Source organism: Hordeum vulgare, chromosome 3H, assembly GCF_904849725.1.
Source record: "Hordeum vulgare subsp. vulgare chromosome 3H, MorexV3_pseudomolecules_assembly, whole genome shotgun sequence".
NCBI classification, from domain to species: domain Eukaryota; kingdom Viridiplantae; phylum Streptophyta; class Magnoliopsida; order Poales; family Poaceae; genus Hordeum; species Hordeum vulgare.
The window spans coordinates 602,972,182-602,998,093 of NC_058520.1; the positions used below are offsets into that span (position 1 = coordinate 602,972,182).

The 25,912-nt window shown below is 44.4% G+C and overlaps 3 protein-coding genes across 4 annotated transcripts; 2 read left to right on the forward strand and 1 right to left on the reverse strand.

The window, feature by feature from the left end:
• The first annotated feature begins 1,127 nt into the window (after positions 1 to 1,127).
• Positions 1,128 to 15,045, forward strand: LOC123442212 (ribosomal RNA-processing protein 12-like). The gene is made up of 30 exons (XM_045118267.1): positions 1,128 to 1,670; positions 1,749 to 2,271; positions 2,778 to 3,017; positions 3,521 to 3,609; positions 4,030 to 4,240; positions 4,324 to 4,505; positions 4,613 to 4,849; positions 6,142 to 6,329; positions 6,771 to 6,864; positions 6,956 to 7,012; positions 7,095 to 7,229; positions 7,829 to 7,894; positions 8,104 to 8,217; positions 8,820 to 8,981; positions 9,074 to 9,202; positions 9,301 to 9,402; positions 9,934 to 10,010; positions 10,090 to 10,437; positions 11,751 to 12,149; positions 12,245 to 12,326; positions 12,411 to 12,501; positions 12,597 to 12,626; positions 12,766 to 12,878; positions 13,004 to 13,076; positions 13,179 to 13,299; positions 13,408 to 13,525; positions 13,664 to 13,803; positions 13,883 to 13,940; positions 14,069 to 14,139; positions 14,242 to 15,045. The coding sequence occupies exons 1-30, from the start codon at positions 1,128 to 1,130 to the stop codon at positions 14,756 to 14,758; spliced, it is 5,310 nt and encodes a 1,769-aa protein (XP_044974202.1). The 3' UTR covers positions 14,759 to 15,045.
• Positions 15,046 to 15,474: 429 nt separating this feature from the next.
• LOC123445564 (cell division protein FtsY homolog, chloroplastic) lies at positions 15,475 to 18,139 on the reverse strand. Its single transcript, XM_045122564.1, has 11 exons — positions 17,846 to 18,139; positions 17,670 to 17,774; positions 17,489 to 17,562; positions 17,319 to 17,377; positions 16,919 to 16,956; positions 16,694 to 16,814; positions 16,531 to 16,599; positions 16,357 to 16,439; positions 16,112 to 16,180; positions 15,924 to 15,986; positions 15,475 to 15,793 (listed from the first exon to the last, which is right to left on the reverse strand). Exons 1-11 carry the CDS (start codon positions 18,116 to 18,118, stop codon positions 15,680 to 15,682), a joined length of 1,068 nt encoding a protein of 355 aa, XP_044978499.1. The 5' UTR covers positions 18,119 to 18,139; the 3' UTR covers positions 15,475 to 15,679.
• A 1,368-nt stretch (positions 18,140 to 19,507) lies between these two features.
• Positions 19,508 to 21,002, forward strand: LOC123441016 (flavonoid O-methyltransferase-like protein Os11g0303600). Of its 2 annotated transcripts, XM_045117546.1 has the most exons (3): positions 19,508 to 19,811; positions 19,914 to 20,389; positions 20,465 to 21,002. In XM_045117546.1, the coding sequence occupies exons 1-3, from the start codon at positions 19,553 to 19,555 to the stop codon at positions 20,753 to 20,755; spliced, it is 1,026 nt and encodes a 341-aa protein (XP_044973481.1). In that variant the 5' UTR covers positions 19,508 to 19,552; the 3' UTR covers positions 20,756 to 21,002. The 2 variants fall into 2 exon arrangements, with proteins under 2 accessions (XP_044973481.1, XP_044973480.1); XM_045117545.1 differs by having other exon boundaries at positions 19,508 to 20,389.
• Positions 21,003 to 25,912: the final 4,910 nt, after the last annotated feature.

The window sequence follows — 25,912 nt, forward strand, 5'->3', positions numbered from 1 at the left end:
CCGAGCCACAATGCTTTTACATTTTTGTGGCCGTGGTGGCAAGCATCCATCTCAGCCTTGGTCAAGGACTGGTGCAGGGACCAGTGCATATATGCAAGAGTCACAAACAGAGCGAATAGATCCGACCAGAGTCGCCTACCTCACAGAACGATCTACCCGCACATTTTACTCATGGAGTCGCAGTCACGAGCTTGGAGGTGCCGTGACCAACACCTAACACCGGCCGAGAGGAACAAGGTCTGAAGGGTGACATCCCGGAGGTGCAAGAGCTCCACCGAGATGATCTCACACCATGAGGCACAATGTTGGATGAGCCCTGGGGAGCCATAGGGATGGCCAACTACTCGTTCGAATCCATGTTGAGGGCATCCCAATCATCGGTGTCAGCTTTAGAGGAGGAGCTGCTGTCAGATCCGGCCATGGTGGCGATGAAAGGTGGCGAGAGGAGAGGCCGGGGAGGAGAAAGGACGGGAAGTAGTGGTCGAGTGAAGTGAGGCTAGGATTTGGTCACGTGAGGTGGGATGAGGTTTACGTAAGGTTAGGGTGGGCCAACTGGATCAATCTAATATGACAGCCGTGTCGAGATCATATATGAGGGATGCCGCATAGTCCACACAATAAGCTCGATATAGGGCTCTAGTTTGATGTTTTTTTTTCTCGAATTGTTTGTTTCAACATATAAAAAAAGTGATGGATCCGATTAAAGATGCTCGTACGTTTTATTATGCCTACTATATTCCATACTATTCATCCTCTCGTGTCAAGTCCCAACCGACCTTAACTAAGCCAAATTTGCCATCATTTGCATAAATATCACACTTAAGCTTTGTAATTCATTTATTGTGTTGGGTTTTTCTATTTTCTTTTAAAATCCGGTCAAAATACATTTCAAACTCACCAAAACATGACTAGATTTCTTGAATCTTCAAACTTGGACAAATCTCACCTGAAAACTCAAACACGAATAATAATGGAAACTTGATGGAATGTGGTTTAGTCGCCTCATAGAATTGGAAGATCTTTGACATATCAGGCCCAAACTTTAAACCCTAGAGGAGGAAAAATCTGTCCCCGACACAAAATCCCCCAAAACCCTTCCCCCCCTTCCCCCCCTTCCCCCCGCCGCCATGAAGCGGAAGCAGAGCGCCGCCGCCGCCGCCGCCGCCGAAGTCGACGCCGACGAGCCATCCCAGGCCCCGCTGCCCCTCGACGACTACTCGGGCGACGTCTGCGCCGCCCTCACCGCGCGCTACGGCCGCTCCGCCTCGGCGCAGCACCGCCACCTCCTCGCCACCGCCGCCGCCATCGGCTCCATCCTCACCGACGACGGGAAACCCCTCACCGCCGAGTCATACCTCCCCGCCGTCGTCTCCGCGCTCGGAGCCGCCGGCCCCTCCGACCCCGCCGCCGCCGCCGCCCTCGCGTCCCTCCTCGTCATCCTCATCCCCCACATCTCCTCCCTGCCGCCGGCCTCTGCCTCGGAGCCCGCCTCCTCGCTCGCCGCCTTCCTCGCCTCCCCTGACGCCTCCAAGCTCCCCACCGGCACCGTGCGCTCGGTGGTCAAGTCGCTCGGCCAGCTGGCCCTCCATCTCGACGCTGCAGCCGATTGGGGCGCTGTCGCCGCGCCTCTGGAGGCTCTCCTCGCTGCCTCTGTGGATCAGCGGGCCAAGGTGAGGAAGCCAGGATTGGAGTTCCTGTTGCTGATATAGAAATCACACTCATGTGCACGCCATTTCTCACTTTGCTAGGTCCGAAGATGTGCACAGGAGAGCGTGGAGAAGCTATTTTCTTACTTGGAACGTTCCGGTTGTGCGAAGAAAGCTAGCAGTGCTGCAACTGACTTGTTTGAGAAGCACATTTCATCGGTGAGAAGTCCTGCCAAGTTGGATTCAGACGCTTCCGAGGCTAAGGAGATGGAAGCGGTTCATATGCTAGGCGCGGTCACAGTTTTAGTCCCATATCTATCCAAGAAGGCAAGGAGTACGGTTTTCTCGGGTGCTTATCGGCTATTGAGACCCCGTTTTAGCCCACTCACAAGGCATGTCCTCAGGCTTATGGAGACCTTGTTGGAGCATCTTAAGGCTGAGAATATTGAGTCTGAGTTGGAGAAGCTCATCTCCTTAGTGTTGGCTTACCTGCCTTATGATGAGAAGAAGCCTGATGATACCATCATCGCAGCATTACAGCTGATGAGAAATTGTTTAGGGAAACTGGCTGGTCGCCCAAAATTGTGGACAAAGTTTCTTCCGTCTGCATTCGAGGCAGTTTCAGGTTTGCATCTTCTTGCTTTTCATGCGCCAGGATTTGATGCAATGAGCTTCTTATAGATATCCATATGGCCAGTTAAAAGAATCATGACTCTACAGTTGACATACCTAGGCGTTTGTCGTTTAGGAATAATGTGTTCTTCTGGTTATCATAATTTTTTCATGTTGAACAAGTAGTCCTCAACCATGCTTTGTCCAGTGTTATATTTCATGGGTGCATTAGGGGGCAAACTTATCTCTTTGCTCGGTTATGAAAGTTAGCACTTGCCATCTTGTTTTTTGGGTTGCCTTTGAGAGCGCATCTGTTCAAAGTTTGCACGCAGTCCCTATGTAAGGTGTATGACCTGTGAGAACATATTTATGGGGATATTTGTAAATCATGTTGATTAGCATCTTTGACCTTTTCAACACTTCCGATTGGTGATAGATATATCTGGGTTTATCTTATGTCACATATGTATTGTAACACTTACCAACTTAACTTATTTGTAATGCTTCTCAACTTGGCAGGATACCTAATTCTGGACAGTAAATGTTCTGAAGATGTAGCGGAACTGTTAATAGAGTGCATCTATTGTCATGTCGACCAAAGTATTTTTGTGACCAATGAATCAGGGTGTGATGCTGAGGATTCGATCGATGGGGCTGCCATCAAATCAATCTGTTCGTCTATCAATAAAAAACTTAGAAAGTGTGCTTCTCCTCCTCGTAATGTCTTAACAATTGTCTTGGCTCTGTTTCTCAAACTCGGTACGTCTTCAGTTATTTCAACAAGAAAATCTCCTGCCTTAATAATTGGATCACATAAGTAATCATTTGAGAGAATCTTTTGAATTCCAAGTAGTAGTTAACCTGACTCTATAAGGTTTGTTTTGTTTAACGTGGTTTACCTCTACATAGAACAGCACATGCCTTTATATTATCTCTTGCACATGTATTGGAATTTTTTGTCATTTTGAGTACAAATAAGTACACGTGGTGCTACAAAAGGTACATCAAACATGATGCTAAAGTACTTAGTATTTACTCCTGCTAGGCTGCAACTACCTAGCAAACTGTTAAGACATATGCAAGGTTGACAAAACTCTCCGAGCACCTTTTATCCTGCCATATTTTGTCATGCATTTAGTACCCTTTCCGCATAACTGTTCTTCCATTTTGTCATAACATAACTGTTATGTTGATATTACCCTGCTTTACACATCACCACTTTTGATTCACCAACTCTTTGGTATTTGTTAATTTGTCTGCAGGGGAGAGTTCTTATGTCTTTATGAAAGATATCCTACTAACTTTGTCACGGCTTGGTTCGAAAATACACAAAGAACCACACCTGAAGAATGTAAGTTCATTTCTAGATTATTATCACGTCCAAAAAAGGGAACATCCTAGTTTTGTATGTACATCACCTCTTGTGACCCTAAAATATTATCGTATGTCTTTTCCTTTTCCTTGCTTTTCTGCAGATTTTGTCTTTTTTCCCTAAACATGTAAATTGCACATGATAGGATAATACTGTGTTGATGTTATAAATTTATTCCTGATTTTTTATCACCATTTATGGCGCCAATTCGTCGTTGGTATCACAATATCCCTAAAGAGCGGTATCACTGGATATGTTCTCCTTGAGTTCCATATAGTGCAAAATGTAAATAACAGTATAGAATGTTTTAGTATACAGTCAATATTTACTCCACACATATTTGCACTTCACATTTTTAACCTTCCATTTAACTTAGCTTTTCTGTTGTCACATTCGCAGGTTGAGGAGTGCATTGGGGCAGCAATAGTTGCTATGGGGCCAGCTAAAATTCATTCTCTACTTCCAATATCTTTTGAGGAGGCTTGGTTTACATGCTCAAATATGTGGATTGTACCCATTTTAAACAAGTATGTTTATGGGGCCTCACTGCAACACTTTTTAGAGTACATTGTACCGCTAGCAAAATCTTTACGAGAGGCTTCAAGCAGGGGTAAAGACAATCAATTCAATAGGCGCTAAATTCACATGTTAGTATGTTATACGACTTCATGAAATTTTCCTTTATTCTTTCAGCCAAAAAAGCACGGAAATGTAAGGAATTGCAAGGTTGGAGTGATCAATTGTGGAATTTGCTTCCTGCCTTCTGCCGCTATCCGTCTGATGTATATCAGAATTTTGGTTCCTTGTCCAAACTGCTGCTAGAGATGCTAAAGTCTGATCGGTGTCTCTACAAATCCGCTAGTAAAGGCCTGCAGGTTTAGTTTTATACACTGCGATTTTCTTATATTTAATCTTATAGACTCGTATATATTACAAAACTGCTTCATTTCTTCTCTCAAACAATTTATCTATTGTTCGCCAGCAACTTATAGATGGAACTAGAAGATTAAGCAGCAGTGATGAAGATGTAGAAGTCCCTGCAGAAGTTTCAGCCTTGTTCTCCTCGAAGACTAGTAACTTAAGCTGTCTAAGCTTACAACAGTGCTCTAAAAAAGATGCTCGTAAAAGCATGAAGGTCTTGGCATCACATTCTGTGGATCTTCTTTGCACTTTTGCAGATGATTTCCTTGAATCATCAGAAAAGCGTCTTTATTTGAAGGTGCACCACTTACTCAGTTGTTTATTTTACCAGACGATTCTCTTTATAATTTTTTATTTCTCCAAAATACTTGACTCTGTTGCATACACACATTTTGAAACAGCATCTCATGCTTGTGGACAAACATTTATGATTCTATTAATCTCTGCATGTTAGATGCGTGGATCATGGATGCCTGTTAAAGATGTTAGATTTAGGAAACATTTTGTCACTGAAAAGAGAGGCCATTAGAGGCATGTATGCTCGTTCAGTTTGAAATTTGAAACCATAGGCTGAGCTTTAAGTTTCACGCAGATGCAAGACTAAGTGCATTGTGAATGGGGAAGAAAAGAGGGACCTTTTGGAATCCTGTTTGCCTATCCTTACGGATCCTTAATTACGTGGCCGTGTGACTATGTATTAACTAAACAGTCGCATGACTATGAAGTGTGAATTGCTTTACAACATGCAATTTAAAACTCATGCATGGAGTTTCGTTTCTGCATAAAGGAATAGTTTTCTTGTACTTAATGATTGTTCTATTATTTTTTCCTGTGTATGCCGTGCACATGATTTAAAGCTTGTTGTTGAAAGACTAAGAGCATCTCCAGCCGTTAGGTGCCCCCAGGGGCCGAAATAGCTCCGCCTGGGGGCCAACCGGCGAAAAAAACGACTTGGGAGGGCTCGGGTTCCCAGCCGCGCCCCCACCCAGCCGGCCACATGAGGAGAGAGATAGAGAGATAGAGGAAAAAATCCCTTTTTACATGCACATGGTGGGCCTAGCAGAAAAAGAGAGGAGAGAGGCTGACCGGTGGGGTTTGTGCATGCAAAAATAGCGCCGGTCGCCCACAAGCGCCTCCCGGGGGGCTGGGTTTGGCCTGGGACCGCCGGGGCTAGTTTTGGCCAAATCCGGCGCAAAACGACGTCCTGGGGACGCGACTGGGTGATTTTTTTAACGCCGGCGATTAAAAAGGCGCTTGGGAGGGCGTTCTGGGGCACGGCTGGAGATGCTCTAAGTGCAGACTTGTGTAAGGTGGTTCTCACACATGTTAAGAGCCTCAAATCTCTATGTGTATGGCAACAGTATGCCTCCAGCTCTCCGATCCTGAAAGTTTTTTGCTGCACTATGCATTTTTGGCATGATTTCTAGCTACCTGTAAGCGTATACCTTTGTTTGAAAACAAGCATTTATGGGCCACTACTTTTCTTCAGCGTTGTTGAACAATTCCTGTGATACTTTCTATGGTTACCAACACTCCCTTTCAGACCACACATTCTGTGATATTTATCGGGTTATCTTTATCGTTTTACAGGATGCGCTGAGACCCCTGGCTCAACTTTCTGGTAGCGCGAACATCTGTAACCTTTTTCTTTCACTACTTAAAAAATGTGGTTTGGAAGATACTCCATCAACACCAGAGAATCTAGAATGTGAAGCAAATGAGGTAGATGGAAAAGGCGAAGAGAATACTGATTCAACAGCGGAGATAAATAATAAGAGGTTTTCTATTTATCCTTACCCATCTATCGGGTCTGATCTTTTTTTAGTCTAGGTTAAACATTCTGTAGAAAAACACAAAGTGAAAACCAAAATATCAGGTCTCAGCAGTGTCAGAACTTTCTACCATGTAAATAGGTACCTACAAGCCATCATTTTATAAGGAAATCAATGTTGTTAATCTGTAACCTTCTAGGGTGATCTTCCCATCCAGTTAAATAATATCATGACGCTGTTCTCAGAAAATGAAAATGAATCATGGAACAATCATGACATCGAAACTAGGATTTTTCTCGGAGTTTTACCACACATATAGGAAGTTTGTTATATGATTATATGCATCATCATGTATTCACATGTGGTAACTATGTGGTAGCCAACACATAAATGCATCCCATCCGGAAGCTTGTTATGCATGATATGATTATGATTTTGCTTGTGCAGGTCACTTCTGATGGAACTCATTTCAACACTAGCTGAAGCTGCCGATGAGGATGTGCTTGATTTGTTTTTTGGATTCATCAAATCTTCTTTACTGGTATCCTTGCTATTCTCTGCTCTTATTATGCCCCAATGTCCAACTGTTAGTAGGGAGTTCATTGCTCACACTACTTATCGTTTCTCCTCAGGATAGCAGCAAGTCATGTGAGAGCAAAGCTCTCTTTGCATTAAGCACAATTTTGAAGGTCAGCATGAGTTCCTCATATGCAACTTCCAAATTTGACATGTATTTTTTTTTTGCCTTTTAACCCCTTTCTTTACTTTCAGGAACACTATGAATATTCGTTAGCTCAGTTGGATGAAATAATGATGCTTCTTCATGGAATAAAGCCAGATTCTAACAATGCAGTTTTAGAAGGCCAATTAGTATGCTACAAGTATCTGTTGGTTCACATGATTAAGGTATGGCTGTTGCACTTGTAAAAAAATGCAACTACAGGTCTTTGAGCAGTGAGTACCATAAAGAGCACAAATGCTTGTTAATTAGAGGTGCACCCTTCATCTATTAATCTTCCATTGCACATATTAGAATAACCCGACGTCTTAGTTCTGCAAAGTGGATATTATGGACCTTGGTCCACAGCGGTATAAATTGGCTAGGATAAAAGGTCGGAACACCGAGAATAGGGCAAATATAGCGGCAGGGCGCATCCCTGACATAGAAGAGAGGCTCTGAGACTCTTTTGTAATCTACAATGCTTCCTTGTCCATCTTCGCCACTTGCACCTATCCTGCTGCCACTACTACTAGTTGTATCTTCTGGAATACTAGCCATACCCAAGTAGCTAGCAGGCTAACTCATCCGTACCCTTCACCTTCCTTAGTGGACGCACACTGGATGCACCTGCTACCAAGAGAGCATCAAAATCGGCATGATGTTCTTTGACTGCAATACTGCATGCATGTTTTCTTGTGTTACTTTAGTCTAGTTCTATGTTTCATCGATCCTGCTTGCTGAATCATGTGCCATGGTTTTTTACTTAACTTCTACCATTCTGAAGGTTAATGAAGAGAGCACAAGCAAGAAGGCATTCTTGATTCTAAATGAGTTAATACTTGCATTGAAGGTCTGTTACCATACCCTCATATTTTGATCAATTATCAGTTGTATATTAGGTTGCTAACATCATGTCATACATATGACATCACCATTTATACAAGGATAAATTTATACTGGCTTAAAGCAAGGCCATGAAAAAGCTCACGTGATAAGATTCTTTCTTCATCTTGCCATCGACTGCTTTGGTTCATTCCCACTGTTTTCTTTTAAATGCAGTCTAAGAAGGAAAGTAGAAGACTAGCATACGATGTACTCCTGGCTATTAGTACTAGCTTGAGGAGTTCTGACTCGAATAACGGAGATTCAGATCTTCAACGGCTATTCACAATGGTTAGCTAACGAACTTCTTCTCTGCTCTTGAGATATTTTCCTATGGTTTGAGGAGACAATTATTTCTTCTTTCCTGTTCCTAACCACTGTAGGTCAAATGTTTGTTTCGCCTTTCATGAAAGAAAGCAATCAACATGTTCTATCCATTTGTAGCATTAAATGATAGTATTATGAACAGCTTCGGCCATTAAGTTCTTTCATAAGTTATAAATTATTGATGCTTGGTGCATGAAGTCTATGCAAGAACAAGTCTCATGGAAAATGTCAAACTAAGTTGTAGTTTTTCAGCATCCATACTTGAAAGCATACAGTTATAAGATATATAGTCTCTATTTGATAAGAGCGATCTAAGAGCTCGGAGAACATCGCGATGATGTTGGACCACTGCGGTGATGTTTTGTAAATGGCTAACCTGCACACCTAAGTAGAGATCTATCATACCTATATATATTGTTAGATTCAGTATTTATTTTATGATGACTACTCTTATGTAAAGTCGTAAGTAAGAAATATAGTTACAGATGGCAAGTGCATTAGTCTGTCTCATATGCAGGATTTCCATTGTTGAAACATTGAAAAACATCAACTTCGTTAAATTTCAGGTGATGGGATATTTTTCTAGTCCGTCTCCTCACTTAGTGAGCGGAGCAATAGCGGCACTATCATTGCTTATATATACTGATGCTGATTTTTGCGTGGAAGTTCCAAACTTGATACCATCAGTCCTAGTTCTGCTGCAAAATAAAGCTATTGAAGTAACTAAGGTGGGTTCTATGTCTTCTGTATGCCCTGTTGGTTGTTTTCAGTTTTCCTGTCATCGAAGAGTCTGATATTTTTTTTATAATAAAAAAATTAGGCATCTCTGGGGTTTGTTAAGGTGTTGGTAACATCTTTGCAATCAGAAAAACTGTTGGGTTTGCAAGCAGATATCATGACTGGCATATTACCAATGTCATCTGTTACAAAGCACCATTTCAAAGGGAAGGTTAGTCGGTGCAATTGTTCCATGGTTTAGTTTCCATCCATTCATATGTTCTGCATGGTGCACACTTAACAAGATGTGTTTCGATATTTTACATGCAGGTTATACTAATAGTGGAAATATTGATAAGAAAGTGTGGATTTGATGCTATTGACTTGGTTACACCTGAAAAGTACAAGGAGTTTGTTAGAAGTGTTGAAGAGGTGAGATTCCCTTCGCTAGTTTTTTTTCTTCTTAATTTTGCTTTAGAATAGCGATCTATATGTTTTCATCTACTGAATGTTTTGTATACCTTTTTTAGCACTAAGCCCGTAATGGTTTTTGCCAAGCTACATTCAGCCTGTGATTGACCCATATCCATCAATTTTGGGTTAATTTATCAAATGTAAATGTTTAGTGAGAATTAATTCCTTCATAATCTTCATAAGTTCATCATATAACTCACACTAGCTATCCAGTGCAAAGATGCCGAGCTCTTGTTTGAAGTGTTACTTTTCCACACACTTATAAAAATGTTAGTCGAGCCCTTGATAAACGTTACGGTTTCCTCTCGAATAAAAAGGCGTTGCTCTTTAACCGCAAACTTTTCAAAATGGAAAAAACAGCAAACCATGAGGCCATGAAGATTCCAAACTATTCCCTCCTCACAAACTGAACTAAGCTTGCTCGCATGAAAAAAAAAATAGAACTCAAAGTCTATCAGTTTAATAAGCATTGGTACTTGAATTTTGCAGGGCCGCAAAGGGAATAATAATCCAGCAGATGGTGCACCGTCCGAGGCGAAAGACCCCGAGCATCATGCCCCAAAGAGGTAAAGCCACCGCCAGGCGCCAGCCCCTCCTTTCTCATCCTTCTCAACTCGTTGCTTACACCATTTGGTATGCGTGCAGAGGAAAATGGGCTGATCCTAACACCGAATCCGGACAAGAGGAAGCGCCGGCTGGAAAGAAGGAATTCTTCGTCAAAGGGGCAAGGAAGCCTCACTCCCAGGGTGGTTTCAGAGGTAGAGGTAGAGGCCAGCAGCACGGCCGAGGGTCAGGCGACAGAAGCAGTTTCAGATCCAGATCCGAAGCGCCGCAATCAGGAGACGGACAGAGCAGCAGAGGCGGAAGACCACGAGGCCGCGGCATTAGACCCGGGAGTGGCGGGTTCAACAGGACGCGAGGCCGCGGTGGTGGGATGGGGCCGTCCAGCCACTCCCCTAGGTTCAAGAAGCCCAGAACCGCGGCGGCATCGTGAGAGATCAGCCGAAAGTCTGTCGCACCGCCCGGCCATCCTCCTGAAGGCTGTGGATTTTTTTGCCTACCGTGCTAAAAGAGCTTCGCAGACACCCGACGGGGCCGTGTAATTCCGGTGCAATTTAGCGAAGCTCCATGGGGGATGAGTTTTCTGAGCTCCGTTTTTTGGAAGACCTGTGCAATTCAGCCATACAGAGTGGATCGACATGGGGGGAATGCTTGACGGAGCAGTGTATCGAAGGCCGCTTTGGGCCGTGAAATTTTGCCTAGTGAAAACACGAGCTGTAGGATTTGAGCGCCGGACACTGTTCACGGTATTATTGCTTTGCTTCCTCGTGTTTTTTTTCCTTATTCATTTGGAAAGGAATGCTCCAGCTGCTCATACTAGGAAGAATGGCTGCGATACTTCGGGACTGGTTGTTTTGTTCAGTGGTAAAATCGTTGGCTGGACTTTGAAAGAAATCCACATCTGCTCCTGGGTAGCCTGGAAATGCGAGGTGTGTCTGTCGGTTTTTCGCATGTGGCGACCGACCAAGCCAAGCCGGAGACACGGTCACCGGCCACAGTGCCGGCTATGGTGGGGATATGCAGGAGACAAGGACGATGTGGCTGGCTGTGTCATCAAAGAAGACTAAATTCGCCGTTTTGACTCTTCTTTGTGAGGGAAAACGTTATAAATCATCAGGCGTGGCTGTGTCATCAAAGAAGACTAAATTCACCGTTTTGACTCTTTTTGTGAAGGGAAACATTATATAAATCATCAGGCGAATCGTACGCTTGCATCCACCCTCTTCTCTGCGATCTGAATCCTTAGAATACGACAGTCTTGCATCCACCCTCTTCTCTGCGATCTGAATCCTTAGAATACGACAGTCTTGCATCCACCCTCTTCTCTGCGATCTGAATCCTTAGAATACGACAGTACGGCGATGCGACGCTTCTGCAACATAATCTCAGTTGCAAAAAAGAATATCTGCAACGGACCTCGGTTGCAAAAAAAAAACAAACCCTGTAACAGGACTTTCGTTGTAAAAAAAAAAAATCTGCGATAAGACTGTAGTTGTAGAAAAACTGCGACAAGACTTAAGTTGTGAAAATGAAGAAGCTATTCTGTCGCTCGATGCATCAGATGTGGCGGCTCGCGAGCTGACGGATATTTAAAAAAAAATCCGTCGGGTGACCCATAGCATGCCTCTTATGTGAAAGTTGAGCAAGATATGATCCTGGTCTGACAAAATTTCAGGATCTGGCCCATTTTTAAAATCCTGCCCAACTTTTAGAAAAAGTTGAACACACTGAATTTGGCCTCCAAGGGTGAACGGGCGGCCTTTTCCATTTGCGCGCGCGTGTTTTTGCTTAATCAAGAAAGAAAGCCCCAGACCGGAAAGAAACATCGGATCGGACACGGATAACGCTCTATCCGATCCCGACTTTGACCGCAGAGGGGCTCGCTTCAATTGCCCGCCCGCGCGGGCTCGCGGCCCATGTACCCACCCACCTCGCGGCCGGCCCTTCTCCTCTCTCCCTCCCTCGGCTCGGAGCCAGCCAGACTCGGGCGAGCGACCCTACCAGCGGCGGAGGCTCCGGTTCCGGCGGGCGGACATGGCGGTGGCGGCCCCGGGGCAGCTGAACCTCGACGAGTTCCCCTCGTGGGGCTCCCGCGGCGTCGACTGCTTCGAGAAGCTCGAGCAGATCGGCGAGGGCACCTACGGGTCCGTACCTCCCTCCCCTCCCCTCTTTCCCAGCAGCAATTCGCGCGTCGCCGGATCTGGAGCCCCTGACCCCCCTCTCTCCCCCCCGTCGCCAGGCAGGTGTACATGGCCAAGGAGACGGAGACCAACGAGATCGTCGCCCTCAAGAAGATCCGCATGGACAACGAGCGCGAGGGCGTAAGATTCTTCTTCCTCCTCTTGTTCCGTCCGATGTTGGGTGATGCGAGTGTCTACGTGCCTGATGCTTGGTTCCGGCTGCAGTTCCCCATCACGGCGATTCGCGAGATCAAGATCCTCAAGAAGCTCCACCACCAGAACGTCATCCAGCTCAAGGAGATCGTCACCTCCCCAGGTGCTCCCACCCACCCACCCAACCAGCCCTGAACCAGCGCGCCGTCTATTCTCTGAAACTCAACTGACGGAGCGATTGATTCGCGGATTTTGCAGGCCCGGACCGAGACGAGCAAGGCAAGCCAAGTACGGCCCGATTCCATCATTCTTGCTTGCAATTCTAGCGCCCTTGGTTTTTTGCCCGGGGGTCGGCGTCGCCGCTTCCTCTAGTCGTAAGGTTGTCAACGTCTGTCTGACGCATTGTCGTGTTGTTGCAAAAATATAGTCGACGGCAACAAGTACAAGGGGAGCATCTACATGGTCTTCGAGTACATGGACCACGACCTCACCGGGCTCGCCGACAGGCCGGGGATGCGCTTCACCGTGCCGCAGATCAAGGTAGAGCTGCCGCCTGTTCACCCGGCTTCTGCGATTGATTTCCCTTTGATACCAATGAGATGCTAATATTTTGTTTGTGGATTGATCCCGTCTCTCCTGTGTCGTGGTCTTGGATTGGTCACCAGTGCTACATGAAGCAGCTGCTCACAGGCCTGCACTACTGCCACGTCAATCAGGTGCTGCATCGAGATATCAAAGGTATTATATATATTTTGACATCACTGACCGGAGTTTTCGTAAAGTTTGTGAGGCAGCTTGTTGGCCGTTTGCTGAGCTAATACGTTGGTGCTTTCCTTGCAGGTTCTAACCTTTTGATAGACAATGAGGGTAACCTCAAGCTTGCTGATTTTGGGCTTGCGAGGTCATTCTCTAGTGATCACAATGGCAACCTGACTAACCGTGTCATCACCTTGTGGTACAGGTAGGGCTTCTGACAACAGACTTGTTGTCACAATTGCATTCATTATGCATACTTCATTTTTTGCATTTTATTTTACTATACGCTTGAGCGTTTTTCTTGGATTTGCAGACCTCCAGAATTGCTACTCGGAAGCACAAGGTATGGTCCAGCTGTTGACATGTGGTCTGTGGGTTGTATTTTTGCTGAGCTTCTCAATGGAAAGCCAATCCTGCCAGGAAAGAATGAGGTATACTTTTATGACTTGATGAGGCTTTCAGACATCAAGTGTATAACCTAAGCATTTAATGTGATTTAAGCCCCCATTTTACACTCGAGTTATAGCTATAGCCGTTTTTAATTTTAATCTTATATGTCATTACTGCAGCCGGAGCAGCTGACCAAAATTTTCGAGCTTTGTGGCACCCCTGATGAGTTAATCTGGCCTGGTGTCACTAAGATGCCGTGGTACAACAACTTCAAGCCTCCCCGAGTATTGAAGAGAAAAGTTAAAGATGCCTTTAAACAGTGGGTGATATGCTTGGCATTGTTATGTCGTGTAGCTTAAAGTCATGTCGATGGTGCTGACACTTTTATGTGTTTGCAGTTTTGATCGGCATGCTCTGGACCTGTTGGAGAAGATGTTAACTTTAGATCCAACACAGGTACAGAATGGCAAATTTGGGAAGTTTTGATTCTTTTATAAATCTGTTGCAATCAAATGCTTATTTCCTTTTCTTTCTTTGGGCCATAAAAGTTTATTGTTCAACAAATTCACTCTTAAATTGGTCAGAGGATACCAGCGAAGGAGGCACTTGATGCAGAGTATTTCTGGACTGACCCCTTACCATGTGATCCAAAAAGGTAAGTTCTGATCGCTGTTTTTATTGTACTACCAACTAATTTCCTTTCTAGTAACTTCTTGAGCCAAGTTAAATCATGACCATTAAATGTTGGATGACACAGTTTGCCATCGTACGAGGCATCACACGAATTCCAGACTAAGAAAAAACGTCAGCAGCAGAGGCAAGCGGAGGAAGCTGCAAAGCGCCAAAAAATAAATCATCCTCCCCCACATTCTCGCTTGCCTCCGATCCAGCATCCAGGCCAATCACACCAGATCAGGCCTGGCCATGCACCGCCTGTGGCAGGTGGCCCGAGCCACTATGCAAAACCTCGAGGACCTGGAGGCCCTAACAGGTACCCGCAGGGTGGGAATCAAGGTGCAGGATATAATAACCCGAACCGTGGAGGGCAGGGCAGTGGCTACGGGAGTGCCCCGTACCCTCAGCAAGGAAGAGGACCTCCTCCATTCCCTGCAGCAGGTGGTCCACGTGGTAGTGCCGGCAGTGGCTATGGAGTTGGCGGCCCAAATTACCCACCAGGCGGTCCGCCGTATGGCGCGTCTGGTCCAGGCCGAGGAGGCCCGAACTATCCTCAAGGCGGTTCTCGCAATCAGCAGCAGTATGGTAGCTGGCAATAATATTGCAATATCATGTCGCAGCGGTATGGTAGCTGGCAATAATATTGCAATATCATGTTGCAGCAGTATGGTAGTTGGCAATAATATTGCAATATCATGTCGCGATGACACACCCCTCCAGTTGGAGTTTTTTTTTTTTAGAATCTTTGCTGTTCAAATTCTACTTTCTGTGATTGTTGTGCAACAGCTCCTAAAGCACGTCCTTTATGATTCAAGCTGTATTTTATCAATGTATAAACTGAGATTGTAGCACAACATGCTATTGAAGTGTGTCCATTATGATTCAACCTGTATGTTATGAATACACGAATTGTATAATCACCAGAGCTTAATGGCCAACCTATGGATTACAGTGGGTGCTAAGAAACTAGGGCATATTGTTGTACGAGAGTAATTGTCATGCGTGTTTTTGTTACGATAATTTGTAAACTGTCAAACTCTGTTCCCTCATTTAATGGATGAGGCAAATCTTTGTTTTTGTTACGATAATTTGTAAACTGTCAAACTCTGTTCCCTCATTTAATGGATGAGGCAAATCTTTTGCTTCCGTTTCGGTTTTTTTTTTGTATAATCACCTTATGATTCAAGCTGTATGTTATGAATGTATGACCATTAATGAAATGTTCTTGTAGCATGCAAGTCTGAAAAGAAAAGTTTGCTATCAGTTACTCTTCTCTGTTAGCACTCTTGCTCAATGTATCTGCAATGTGCCCTGGGCTTAATCACAATAAACATATAATAGAATGGATAGTTGCTTCTGTTCTGTATGAATAGTTAGGATAAACGACTGAAACAAGTAAGGCGGACGGAGTCGAAACTGAACAAAAAAAAAACTGTAATCGTTGAAAAAATTGTTCTAATAAGTTCTAGCATGTTAGCCAAAATCTTGTTACATGAGAAACACTAATAACAGGGTCAAATTTATGGGAAAATGGCTTCAACAAATGCCTCTGCATCAAAAGGTTGGAGATCTTCCACCCCTTCGCCGACACCAACAAACTTGACTGGAATTCCAAGTTCGTCTACGACGCTCACCTGAGACAGGGTTCAGGTCAGCAAGTTTAGTTGCTACGTATTTATTGAAGACACAGGAATGGAATTTATAACTTATTGAGAAAGGACTGGAATTTGCAACTTATTGAGAAATGACTGGAGTTGTGCATACCACACAGCCACCACGAGCAGTGCCGTCTAGCTTCGTCAGAATGAATCCTGTGATTCCAACAACCTGGCATGAAGCCAAGAAAGTCCCTCATTATCACTACCCAATAGAAAGATAGCCCTTTGAAAAAACAAAAAGAAAAAAAGACATAGCCGGTGAATCAAGTATCAGAACAGCAGAGTGGCAATTACATCGTTGAACTCCTTCGCTTGCTGTAGCATATTTAGTCCAGTTGTGCCATCCAGAACCAGCAAGATCTCCTGAAGAGAATGGAATACATGGTAAATGTTACCGCACACGACTGAACAAGCAAAACACAAAATATTGATGAGATTTGTTTGTGCATCCCTAAACTTGCTAAATACCACTATGCAAAAAATGTTGAAGTAATAATATGTCATAAAGTTAAAATATTTTAAATATAAATACAACGTACATTAGGAGCACCAGGCAGGGCTTTAGCTATGACTTTCTTGCAAGAAACCAACTCTTCCATCAGACCGTAATTTGTATGAAGTCCTGTAAGATTATTATTGCTACAGAACAATTAATTTCCCAAACATGCAAATAAGTAAATATATTATGCTCCAATCTGTAACAACAACCGTACGTCCTGACGTATCACACAGAACAATATCAAATCCTTCACGCTTCCCACGTTTTACTGCCTGCGAAAGAACTACCAAGCGAGTCAAATTAGACGAAACATAAGATTTGGGCTAATTATGATGACATAATACTTCAATCACGCTTGGCAGACCAGAAGTTCATACCTGATGGAGCCTGTGCCTTCTTATCGTTATCAATAACAATCTCTGAGCCAGTTCTTTCAGCCCAAATTTCTAGCTGGTCACGAGCTGCTGCTCTGAAGGTATCACCTGCTGCCATCAATACCTATATTACCGTTGAAAGCAGGAACATAAGCTCTCTAACTTCACAGTAATGTGCTAGAGCAATATATATAGCTGAAGCAGAAGATGTGAAGTAAATGGCCTCACCTTTGCTCCTTCATTCTTAAATCTGTGGGCAAGTTTTCCTGCAAATATTGCAGATAACGGACCAGATAAATTTTCTATTTCATAGCAACATTTTGACAAACAAGAAGATAGTAAAACCTTCTTCCATTTAGCAGTTTTCTTTGCATTAGAACCATGTAGTTCATTTGTCCATAACCTAAGGTAGAAGTTGGAACTAGCACCGGTGGATCAAGCAGATGAATGCAGAGGTCATTTTAAATCAATTTATCAACACAGAATAAGTACAAGGAGCAATAAATTATTTATGCTCCATCCCCAAAGTGCTAAATCACTATAAACCCATAGCATTCCTTCCTGCAACAAAGTATACACCAAATGCAAGCGAGAACCGAGAATACGGTGCTGTATCATCGAGAAGTACCTAGCGATGTCGTTTTGCCGCCTCCGTTCACTCCCACAATCATGATAACCGCTGGCTTCCTGCCAAAACCACAAAGCACGCTCAGACCTCCCAAAATTCAGACACCACTCGACAATGGCAAACTAGTGGCCACTGGCTCCATTCAGTTCAGCAGAGGGCAGGCAGAAAACCTGAAGCCGAGCTGCAGCTCAGTCTTGCTGCCCTTGGTCGTGAGCAGCTCGAGGATGCATCTTTTCAGCGACGCCTGCGCCCGCCATCCGCCACAACCAACAACAGATTAGTCCACGAAACCAATCCCGTTGTGCTACACTGTGACTAACCACTGTAACTGACTGAGACTGAATTGATCACCTTTATCTCGGTCCCGGACTTGAGCTTGCCGTCGCGGATCTCGTCGCGGAGGGTGTCGACGATCCGGAACGAGATCTTGGGCCCGAAGTCCGACACCAGCAGCGCCTGCGCAGCCAAGCGTCAGAGGGAGAATGGAGCAAGCAGTACTGAAGATTCAGTGTTTAGGGAGGAGGTACCTCCTCGAGATCGTCGAGGACGCGGTCGGTGTCGGCGAGGTTCCAGTAGGTGAGCAGCTCGTCGACTACGGAGAGGTTCTCGCGGGTCTTGGAGAAGCCGGAGAAGAGCTTGTCGACGTCGCTCTTGGCCTTCTCCTTGATGAGGCGGCCGAGGCGGGTGAAGAAGCCGGCTTGGCCGGCGGCGGCCGCGCAGCGGAGGCGGACGGAGGGGGCGCGCGGGGCGGTGGACGGCGGCGAGAGGAAGGGGAGGGCGCGGGAGGGTGCCGACGCCATTCTTTGGGCGCTGGCTGGCTGCGGATACCGGCGAAGCGATGGGTGGTGGGAGGATAGAGCTGAGCTGGCCCGGGCAAAGGTGCTGTTTTTCTTCTTCGCAGCAAAAATATACTTTACCACATCCTTTTGCATTATGGATACTCTAACAGATACTCCATCCGTCCCAAAATAATTATCTTCATTTAATACTCCCTCCGTTCCTAAATATTTATCTTTTTAGAGATTCAACTATGGACTACATACGAAGCAAAATAAATGATTCTATACTTTAAATTATGTCTATGTATATCCGTATATAGTCCATAGTAAAATATCTAAAAAGACAAATATTTAGGAACGGAGGGAGTATAATTTTATACTAGAGCTAATACAAAATTGAGACATTTATTTTAAGACAGAGGCAATAAACAAAGTACACGAGCGGATGATATAAAATGAAGAAGTAGCCCTCTTACACGACGGATCATGGGGTAATGAGAATGCGACTACACTGCCGAAAGGGAGCACGGGAAAGTCAGAGTACATCGCCACATCACGCCCTAGCACATCTAGTCTCCATGACAACGTCCTCAAGAGGGAGAACGACGCCGAGCGTCGTCGTCGCCGAGTCTGAAGCGGACATGGGTTTTCACCCGAAGCCTTTGCACGAAGAGAGAGAGCCACAACAACGTCTTCAAAAAGATAGCCACGCCCGTTCTGCGTCGTTGTCGTCTACGCAAAAGCGCAAAGCTTTCGCTCGACAGCTCACCCGTGCCATCACGATGATGCCATGCCATGCGCGACGAGCTCCAACTCCCATATCTGGATCTGGCAACGCCTATGCCAAAGACATGAGACGCGCCCGAGCTACCAGTCGCTACACCCTTGCCGCCCACACGACCAAACGGGTAAGCCACCACCGCCGCCATGAGGCCTGCCGGAGAACCAACCATGGGGACCACCATCCAGGGTCGCCTCCCCGGGATCCGTACAAATTTACACGACTAAAATATTAATAAAAAATAGACAACTCATTACAAGTTGTAACTTGACAAACATTGTTTGTATTTATCCACATAGCACAAAACTACTATACAACCAAATCAGGACATGTGGCGAATCAGGTAGTGGTGCAAAGCCTTATAAAAAATAGAACCCAATGACCCTACACGAGACAAAATACATGACTCAACCTCCTCTGGCAAAATAAAACAATACCACTAAATTGACAGCCCATTGCAAGCTCAAGGATGATAAATATTGTTTGTATTCATCCATGTGGCATGCGGACAATCAGATGCTTACATATGTCATAGTAGGTAGTGGAGCATTGCATGCTATACAATGAGGCGCTCCACCTTTGGACAACTAATGTAACCCAAGGCTTTGAGACTATAAATGTTGATCCCATGCCTTCTTGAGTTTGACACTTGCAGTACAGGCTAGCAAAACATTATGGCTGAAAACCACCAGGCTGTGAAAATGCCAACCTCTTCCAACAAGGAACTTTTACAAGCGCACGCTGAGCTTTGGAATCTCACCTTTAGCTACCTCAAATCCATGGCCCTAGAGTGTGCCATCAAGCTAGGGATTCCCACTGCCATCCACCGTTGTGGAGGCACCGCCTCATTGACAGACCTACTCGCCGCCCTTTCTATACCTGAGAGCAAGAAGTCTTACCTGCCTCGTCTCATGAGGTTTCTCGCCGCGTCAGGTATCTTTACTATTGATTTTCTGGCAACAGGGGAGTGCGCTAACGCAGGCGCAACTGTTACCTACCGTCTCACACCGTTATCTCACCTCCTCGTGGATGGAGATGACACCTATGCCCACCAGTGCACGAGCCTCTCTCCCTTCGTGCTTGCGCAGACCAACAAGTACCATGTCACGGCGGCCATGCACTTCTCCGATTGGTTCACGAGCGATGAAGGCTCAGCCTCGGCCGAGATGCCATACAAGATGGCACATGGCACAGACCATTGGGAAATCATGGCCCGTGATCCAAAGCTAAATCAGGTCTTCAACGCCGGCATGGCGGCCGATACCCAATTTGCGATGAACTTCATCATCAACAATTGTGGCGAGGTGTTCGAGGGGATTACCTCGATTGTTGACGTCGCCGGTGGGACGGGCACGGCGGCGAGGGAAATTGCCAAGGCCTTCCCACACATCAAGTGCTCGGTTCTAGACCTTCCTAATGTGATTAATTCCATCTCGTCCGACGGATTAGTCAACTACATTGTAGGTGACATGATGAGTTCCATCCCAACTGCTGATGCAGTGTTCCTCAAGGTACGATACTAAGTTTGTTTTGATGATTTTTTTCCTCATGAATTTTGTAGTTCATTATGTATGTGTTTGCTGCAGTACGTGTTGCATGACTGGAACGATGAGGATTGTGTGAAAATCCTAACACAGTGCAAGAAGGCGATCACCAAACCAGGGGGAAAAGTGATAATTGTGGATATGGTCGTCGGGTCTCCTTCCACATCCATGTTCGAAGGCCAAGTCTTGTTTGATATGCTGATGATGGTGATGACACCGGGCAAGGAGCGTGAAGAGCATGAGTGGGGCAAGATATTCATGGATGCAGGGTTCAACCACTACAAGACAAGGCCTATTATGGGGTGTATGGCCATCACTGAGCTGTATCCTTAACTGGCCACATAATGGTTGATGTGGCACCCCAAACACCGGTGAAGCTAGTACAAATGCTCAGTGGGTCCATCTTCTTCATAAAACTATTGGAGCAAACAAAATAATGATGGTGCTAAGTAGTGATTTAGTACTAGTAGAACAAAATCAATGGGGTCAGCATGATGTATCTGCTCTTGGCCCTAGAGTATTATTTTTATTGGGCATATTTGTCTCTTTTCATGGCTAATTTTATCCATAGTATAAATTTGTCAAGACTAAGAAGTAGTGTTAGCTTCTACTCCCTCCGTTCCTAAATATAAGTTTTTTTTAGAGATTTCACTAGTAGACTACATGCGGATGTATTTAGATATATTTTAGAGTGTAGATTCATTCATTTTGCTCCGTATGTAGACTTCTAGTGAAATCTCTTAAAAGAGTTATATTTAGGAACGGAGGGAGTAGTTTGCAAATTTTGATTTTTTTTTCATAAGTGTTCACAAATAGGAAAGGAAATTATGGCTTGAAAGTTGAAATAAATTCCCAATTTAATTAATCGGACTATCAAATTGAATGAGTGAAGAAGCAGTGATTCATGAAAAACACACTATTATGGCGCTGTTTTCATTTGTTTGATCATAATATTTGTCTGTTTGCCTTGTTTGCTAAGACTACTACGAGCAATCCTAAGAAAATACTATTACGAGCTGAGAGGGCAGTCCATCTAAGAGCAAGGAAGATGAGCAAATAAGCGGGATAGAACAATTAGTAGTAGATCTGAGCAAGGAAACCAGCTCGGGACGTAGATACGAAAGTGAAGTTACTAAAAAAAGATACCAAAGTGAAGTTACTAAAAAAAAGATACCAAAGTGAAGTTACTAAAAAAAAAGATACCAAAGTGAATCGATCAAACAAGGAGAAAGACGTCCAATCTAGTTGAACGGAAAGTTAGCTAGCATTTCAAATGTTTCGTTTCATCATGTTGTATCAATTCTTTATTCTTACATTAAAATTCTTACAAGATGTCAGTTTATGAAAATTCAATGCACATCACCACAACTTTCTCATATCTGTGGAGACCTCTCAAAATTTGCATGAACTGTCAAATAACTTACAGAAAGCCTAAATATTGAGAAGAGGGAAGATGAGAGACGTGAGTTATGGAGGCTTCAACCTGGCCAGTACAACCAACCTAACTTAACTTGGTTTTCCCACAAATAAACTTATTTTTGTTTTCTAGGAACGCATGTGTATTATTCTGCTGGCATGAGCGGTTAGCTATGTCAAAATCAACAAAAAAAGAACAATAGCAACAGCACTTTACACAGGCACCACATGCAATGCATGAGCTCTGAAATTTGACACTAAGCCACTTTCAATCATTGGAGGAAATTGGACAAACCAGTGCTCGGAAATTAAACAACTTCTGATACTAAGCCACATTAAATCATGCAATGCATATATTTTTTCAAAGTTCTGTTAGATTGATCTCTTCCCCAAAGGGCCCAACGGTGCATTGAAGCCTTGACTCACGCCCTGATCGGGGGCGTCCAGCCCAAACAAGGCTGATGGCCCCCTGTCACGCAGTGCCATATAGAGAAGGTGGGGATCATGGCACAAGGCACGAGGTTCGTTGCCGCCACTGTTCCCCACTCCTAACCTAGTCCGATCGAGAGGGAGGCGCTGAAGCGATGGAAAGCCCACCGACATCACCAACAACTTCACCGCTAACATCTCTGCCTTCACCGGCCACCATCGCCATGGCCGGCACCACTTTCTTTTATGTGGTTCACACAGGGGTGAGTGTACCGTTGATGTCTACGTGTAGTTGTAGAACAAAAGATGACATCAAATGCTTTACTACTGAACGTTTTCAAAGTATAAAACTGAAACTGACCAGGTAAGGGATATGTGTATCATGAGCAACACATAATTATTCCTAGCTAGCCCAGACATTCAAAGTAGTTCCCACGTAAGTGGTAAATGCACGATTTATGCTTGATCAAGCGTAGAACCTCGCCGCGGCGTTCCACCTTCATGCCCGTGAGCATGACCACTTTGGAGTAGTAGTTGGCGACACAGAAGCGGCCATCACCTAGGTGCACGAGGCACGAGCGACCCTGTCGCTCCGTGCGCCCCTCGGGTGCCACGATGCCCATGTCCAGGGAATGTCTCGCCTGAACCAGCGCCTCGACGAAGTACTCCGACGACAACTCATTGTCGGACCGTGTGGGTGAAGCCTTCTTCATGATATACAGATCGTCACCGACGGCGAGCCAGAGGGGATCACGCTTCTCCTCCCTGGTGCTGGGCAATTCGCGCGAGGTCTGCGAGGCATCGTCGTAGAGGACGGGTGCATGGTCGTCCTCAGGTTTCGCGCGCGGGACGCCGATGATCTTGTCCCTGCCGCGGCCGAAGAGCATGAACTCCGTCGCCCTGGCAGCGAAGCCCCTCACGGGGTTGTCGAAGGTGGTGATGCGGGGAGGCAGGCGAGTCTTCACCGGCGCCGGCGCCGGCACAGCCGCCTGCGGCTGATCGTCGCGGTGGAAGAGGGTCGACGGGTCGACGCGGTGCACCAAGCACACACACTCCTTTTGCTGCTCGCCACAGTAGAGCCCACGGCATTTTGGGGGCCTGTGGTGGTTGATCACCATGTAGAGGAACGCACGAGCACGGCTCATGGTCGGCGTGGACTGGCGACGGCAGGCGGAAAGCACGCGTCTTCGACCGGTGTGCCCTGCAGATGGAGATAATTGCATGGCACTATCACATTTGGGCACCGTGTAACGAATTTGTACCAGTAATCAATTTTTTTTCGTGTCAGTACCATCTCATAGCCTAATTATTGCAATACGATTTGACAGCCGTATAAACGCGTATTGATCACGTATCCACATATTGACAATGTATCTGACAAACCTGATCCGCATGTCAAGTTGTTTCCGTCGTTTTAGAGGAATAAATAAAAGAAATAAAATTAAGGGTTGAATAGAATTCAAACATGCGACCGCACGAACAGAGGCAGCAAGTGCTAGCCACCACGCCAGCGAGACATTGGTGATTGTGTATGCACGTCGAGTCTTTTATAATACATTTAGGGAGTTGGGCCGGCTGGGCATTCGTGAGCTGGCCCAGGAGCGCACAATCCCGAATATTATACTTCAAAATTGTACTCCCTCCGTTCCTAAATATAAGTCTTTTAGAGGTTTCACTAATAAACTACATACGGATGTATATAGACATATTTTAGAGTGTAATTGACTTATTTTGCTCCGTATATAGACCATTAGTGAAATCTCTTAAAAGACTTATATTTAGAAACGGATGGAGTAGTATAACTTCCTGTAGGCTTAGATCTACGGCTTAGACAAAAGAAAATCACATTCAACTTAGGTAGCTGAATAGATCCTAAGAATTTATTTTGCGAAGAACAAATATATTCCCAGTGCTACCCCCGACTCAGTATTCAATGCCCGAGACTAAATTTTTTATCTACCTATGTTCCAAATTTAGTATTGTGAAGCTACCTACAAAATCATGAGCTGGTCAACAGACGCATGTCGGAAATTGGATGCATGAAACAGGCCATCACGTCTGTGCAAGCATGAAGCGCGCCACGCATAGGGTTTCCATGCTAGTACATACTTACCCCTCACCCTCCAGAGCTCATCAAACTGCTCAATCAATTGCAGTTACATTGATTTTTTTCCCTCATATTATATCAAGCATCAGCTCCATCATACCACTACAGTCTACATTTTTTTTCCTTCTAGAAAAGCACTACAACACCGGCCATACTACCTACCTGGCCATCAAGTGACATGGAGGCCGAAAACGGCGAGGTTGCTGCTCTAGGCGAGGCCGAAAACTTTTATATTTTAATACATGGTCTATATTTTTATATCTATTTAACATTTTTATGTATAAGTTTAACATTTTTGAATACATGGGAAATATTTTTCTTTACACATTTAACATTTTTCAAATGCAAAATTTTCATGTTTTAAATACATGGTCAGCATTATTGTACGTACTCACCATTATGTGTATACATTTAACATTTTTCAAATGCTTCATAAATATTTTCCAAATACTTCTATAAAAACTTTCTCAAAAGTTTGATTATCATTTTTTTAAATACATCATCAAGTTTTTTACATGGTCAACATTATCTATATACACATTTAACATTTCTCAAAATGCATGATTAACAATTCTGAAACATCACGTGAAGTATGTTTTTGTAATATATTTGTTTGGAATTTTTTGAAGTGTAACCAAAAGTACAAAAAACAAAAAAGTAAATCAAATAGAAAAAAGCAAATTCGGGCTTGTGCGCACCTGGGCCAGCTCACGAATGGCCCAGCCGGCCCAGCTCACTATATGTACTATAAAAGTCCTAACGTGCCAAACGATTTGAAAATACGGATCTAAAAAAATAAAAATTTCCTTACGAAAAGTGACACGCATGCAGTGCGTCACTTGTCCCATTTCTACTGGTGTGTGGAGCCCTCCGTGGACTCTCACAGTCATTATCCTTTATGGGTTGAAGTCTCCACTAACATGGACGTACGATAGCGGCACCTATCGGAACCATGCCAAAAATCATCGTGTAAAGCTAATGCGTTTGATCTCCCTATCTTACTCCTCTACTTTACACTTGCATATTTTACTTTCCTTTGTTCTAATCTTAGAATGGATGTGTAGAGTGTACTTGACTTGCTATAACTCCCGTAGCTGCCTCTCAACTAAAATTGGAAAAAGACAAAAAAAAGTTATCTTGTCAAGTAATCCAATCACACCCTATAGACATACTTTCGATTCTACAACGTAATTGCAAGTGTCATTCGAAACTGTAGTTGCATGTCTTCTGTGCGACCGCAACTCCGTGGTGTTTTTAGTCTAATTTTGTTATTCTTTCTGCATGGTGCCCAACCTCCTTCATCCCAGGTGCAACTACCATTGTACATGTTTTGGTTTATATCTAAAATTTCCGTCCTTCTATGTTTTTTACAAGCGAGCCCACTTTTTAAAATTACAAACATTTTCACATATCCACAATAATGCATGAACACTTTCTAAAAATAGCATGACAAATGCAAGATAATTGTGTACGTTTTTTAACAAAAAAATAAATATAAAAAAAATGAGCGGATAAATAAATAAAACATGAAAGCGTGG

Bases quoted from the DNA above. Each gene is read 5' to 3' on its own strand.
- LOC123442212 (XM_045118267.1), top strand. From the start codon at position 1,128: ATGAAGCGGAAGCAGAGCGCCGCCGCCGCCGCCGCCGCCGAAGTCGAC. The intron at 9,203-9,300 runs GTTAGTCGGTGC...TTTTACATGCAG, and splicing joins AGCACCATTTCAAAGGGAAG to GTTATACTAATAGTGGAAAT. The intron at 13,077-13,178 runs GTATTATATATA...CTTTCCTTGCAG, and splicing joins GCTGCATCGAGATATCAAAG to GTTCTAACCTTTTGATAGAC.
- LOC123445564 (XM_045122564.1), bottom strand. From the start codon at position 18,118: ATGGCGTCGGCACCCTCCCGCGCCCTCCCCTTCCTCTCGCCGCCGTCC. The intron at 17,563-17,669 runs GTGATCAATTCA...TGGCGGGCGCAG, and splicing joins AGTCCGGGACCGAGATAAAG to GCGTCGCTGAAAAGATGCAT. The intron at 16,181-16,356 runs GTACGTTGTATT...CATTCTCTTCAG, and splicing joins CCCTGCCTGGTGCTCCTAAT to GAGATCTTGCTGGTTCTGGA.
- LOC123441016 (XM_045117545.1), top strand. From the start codon at position 19,553: ATGGCTGAAAACCACCAGGCTGTGAAAATGCCAACCTCTTCCAACAAG. The intron at 20,390-20,464 runs GTACGATACTAA...TGTTTGCTGCAG, and splicing joins CTGATGCAGTGTTCCTCAAG to TACGTGTTGCATGACTGGAA.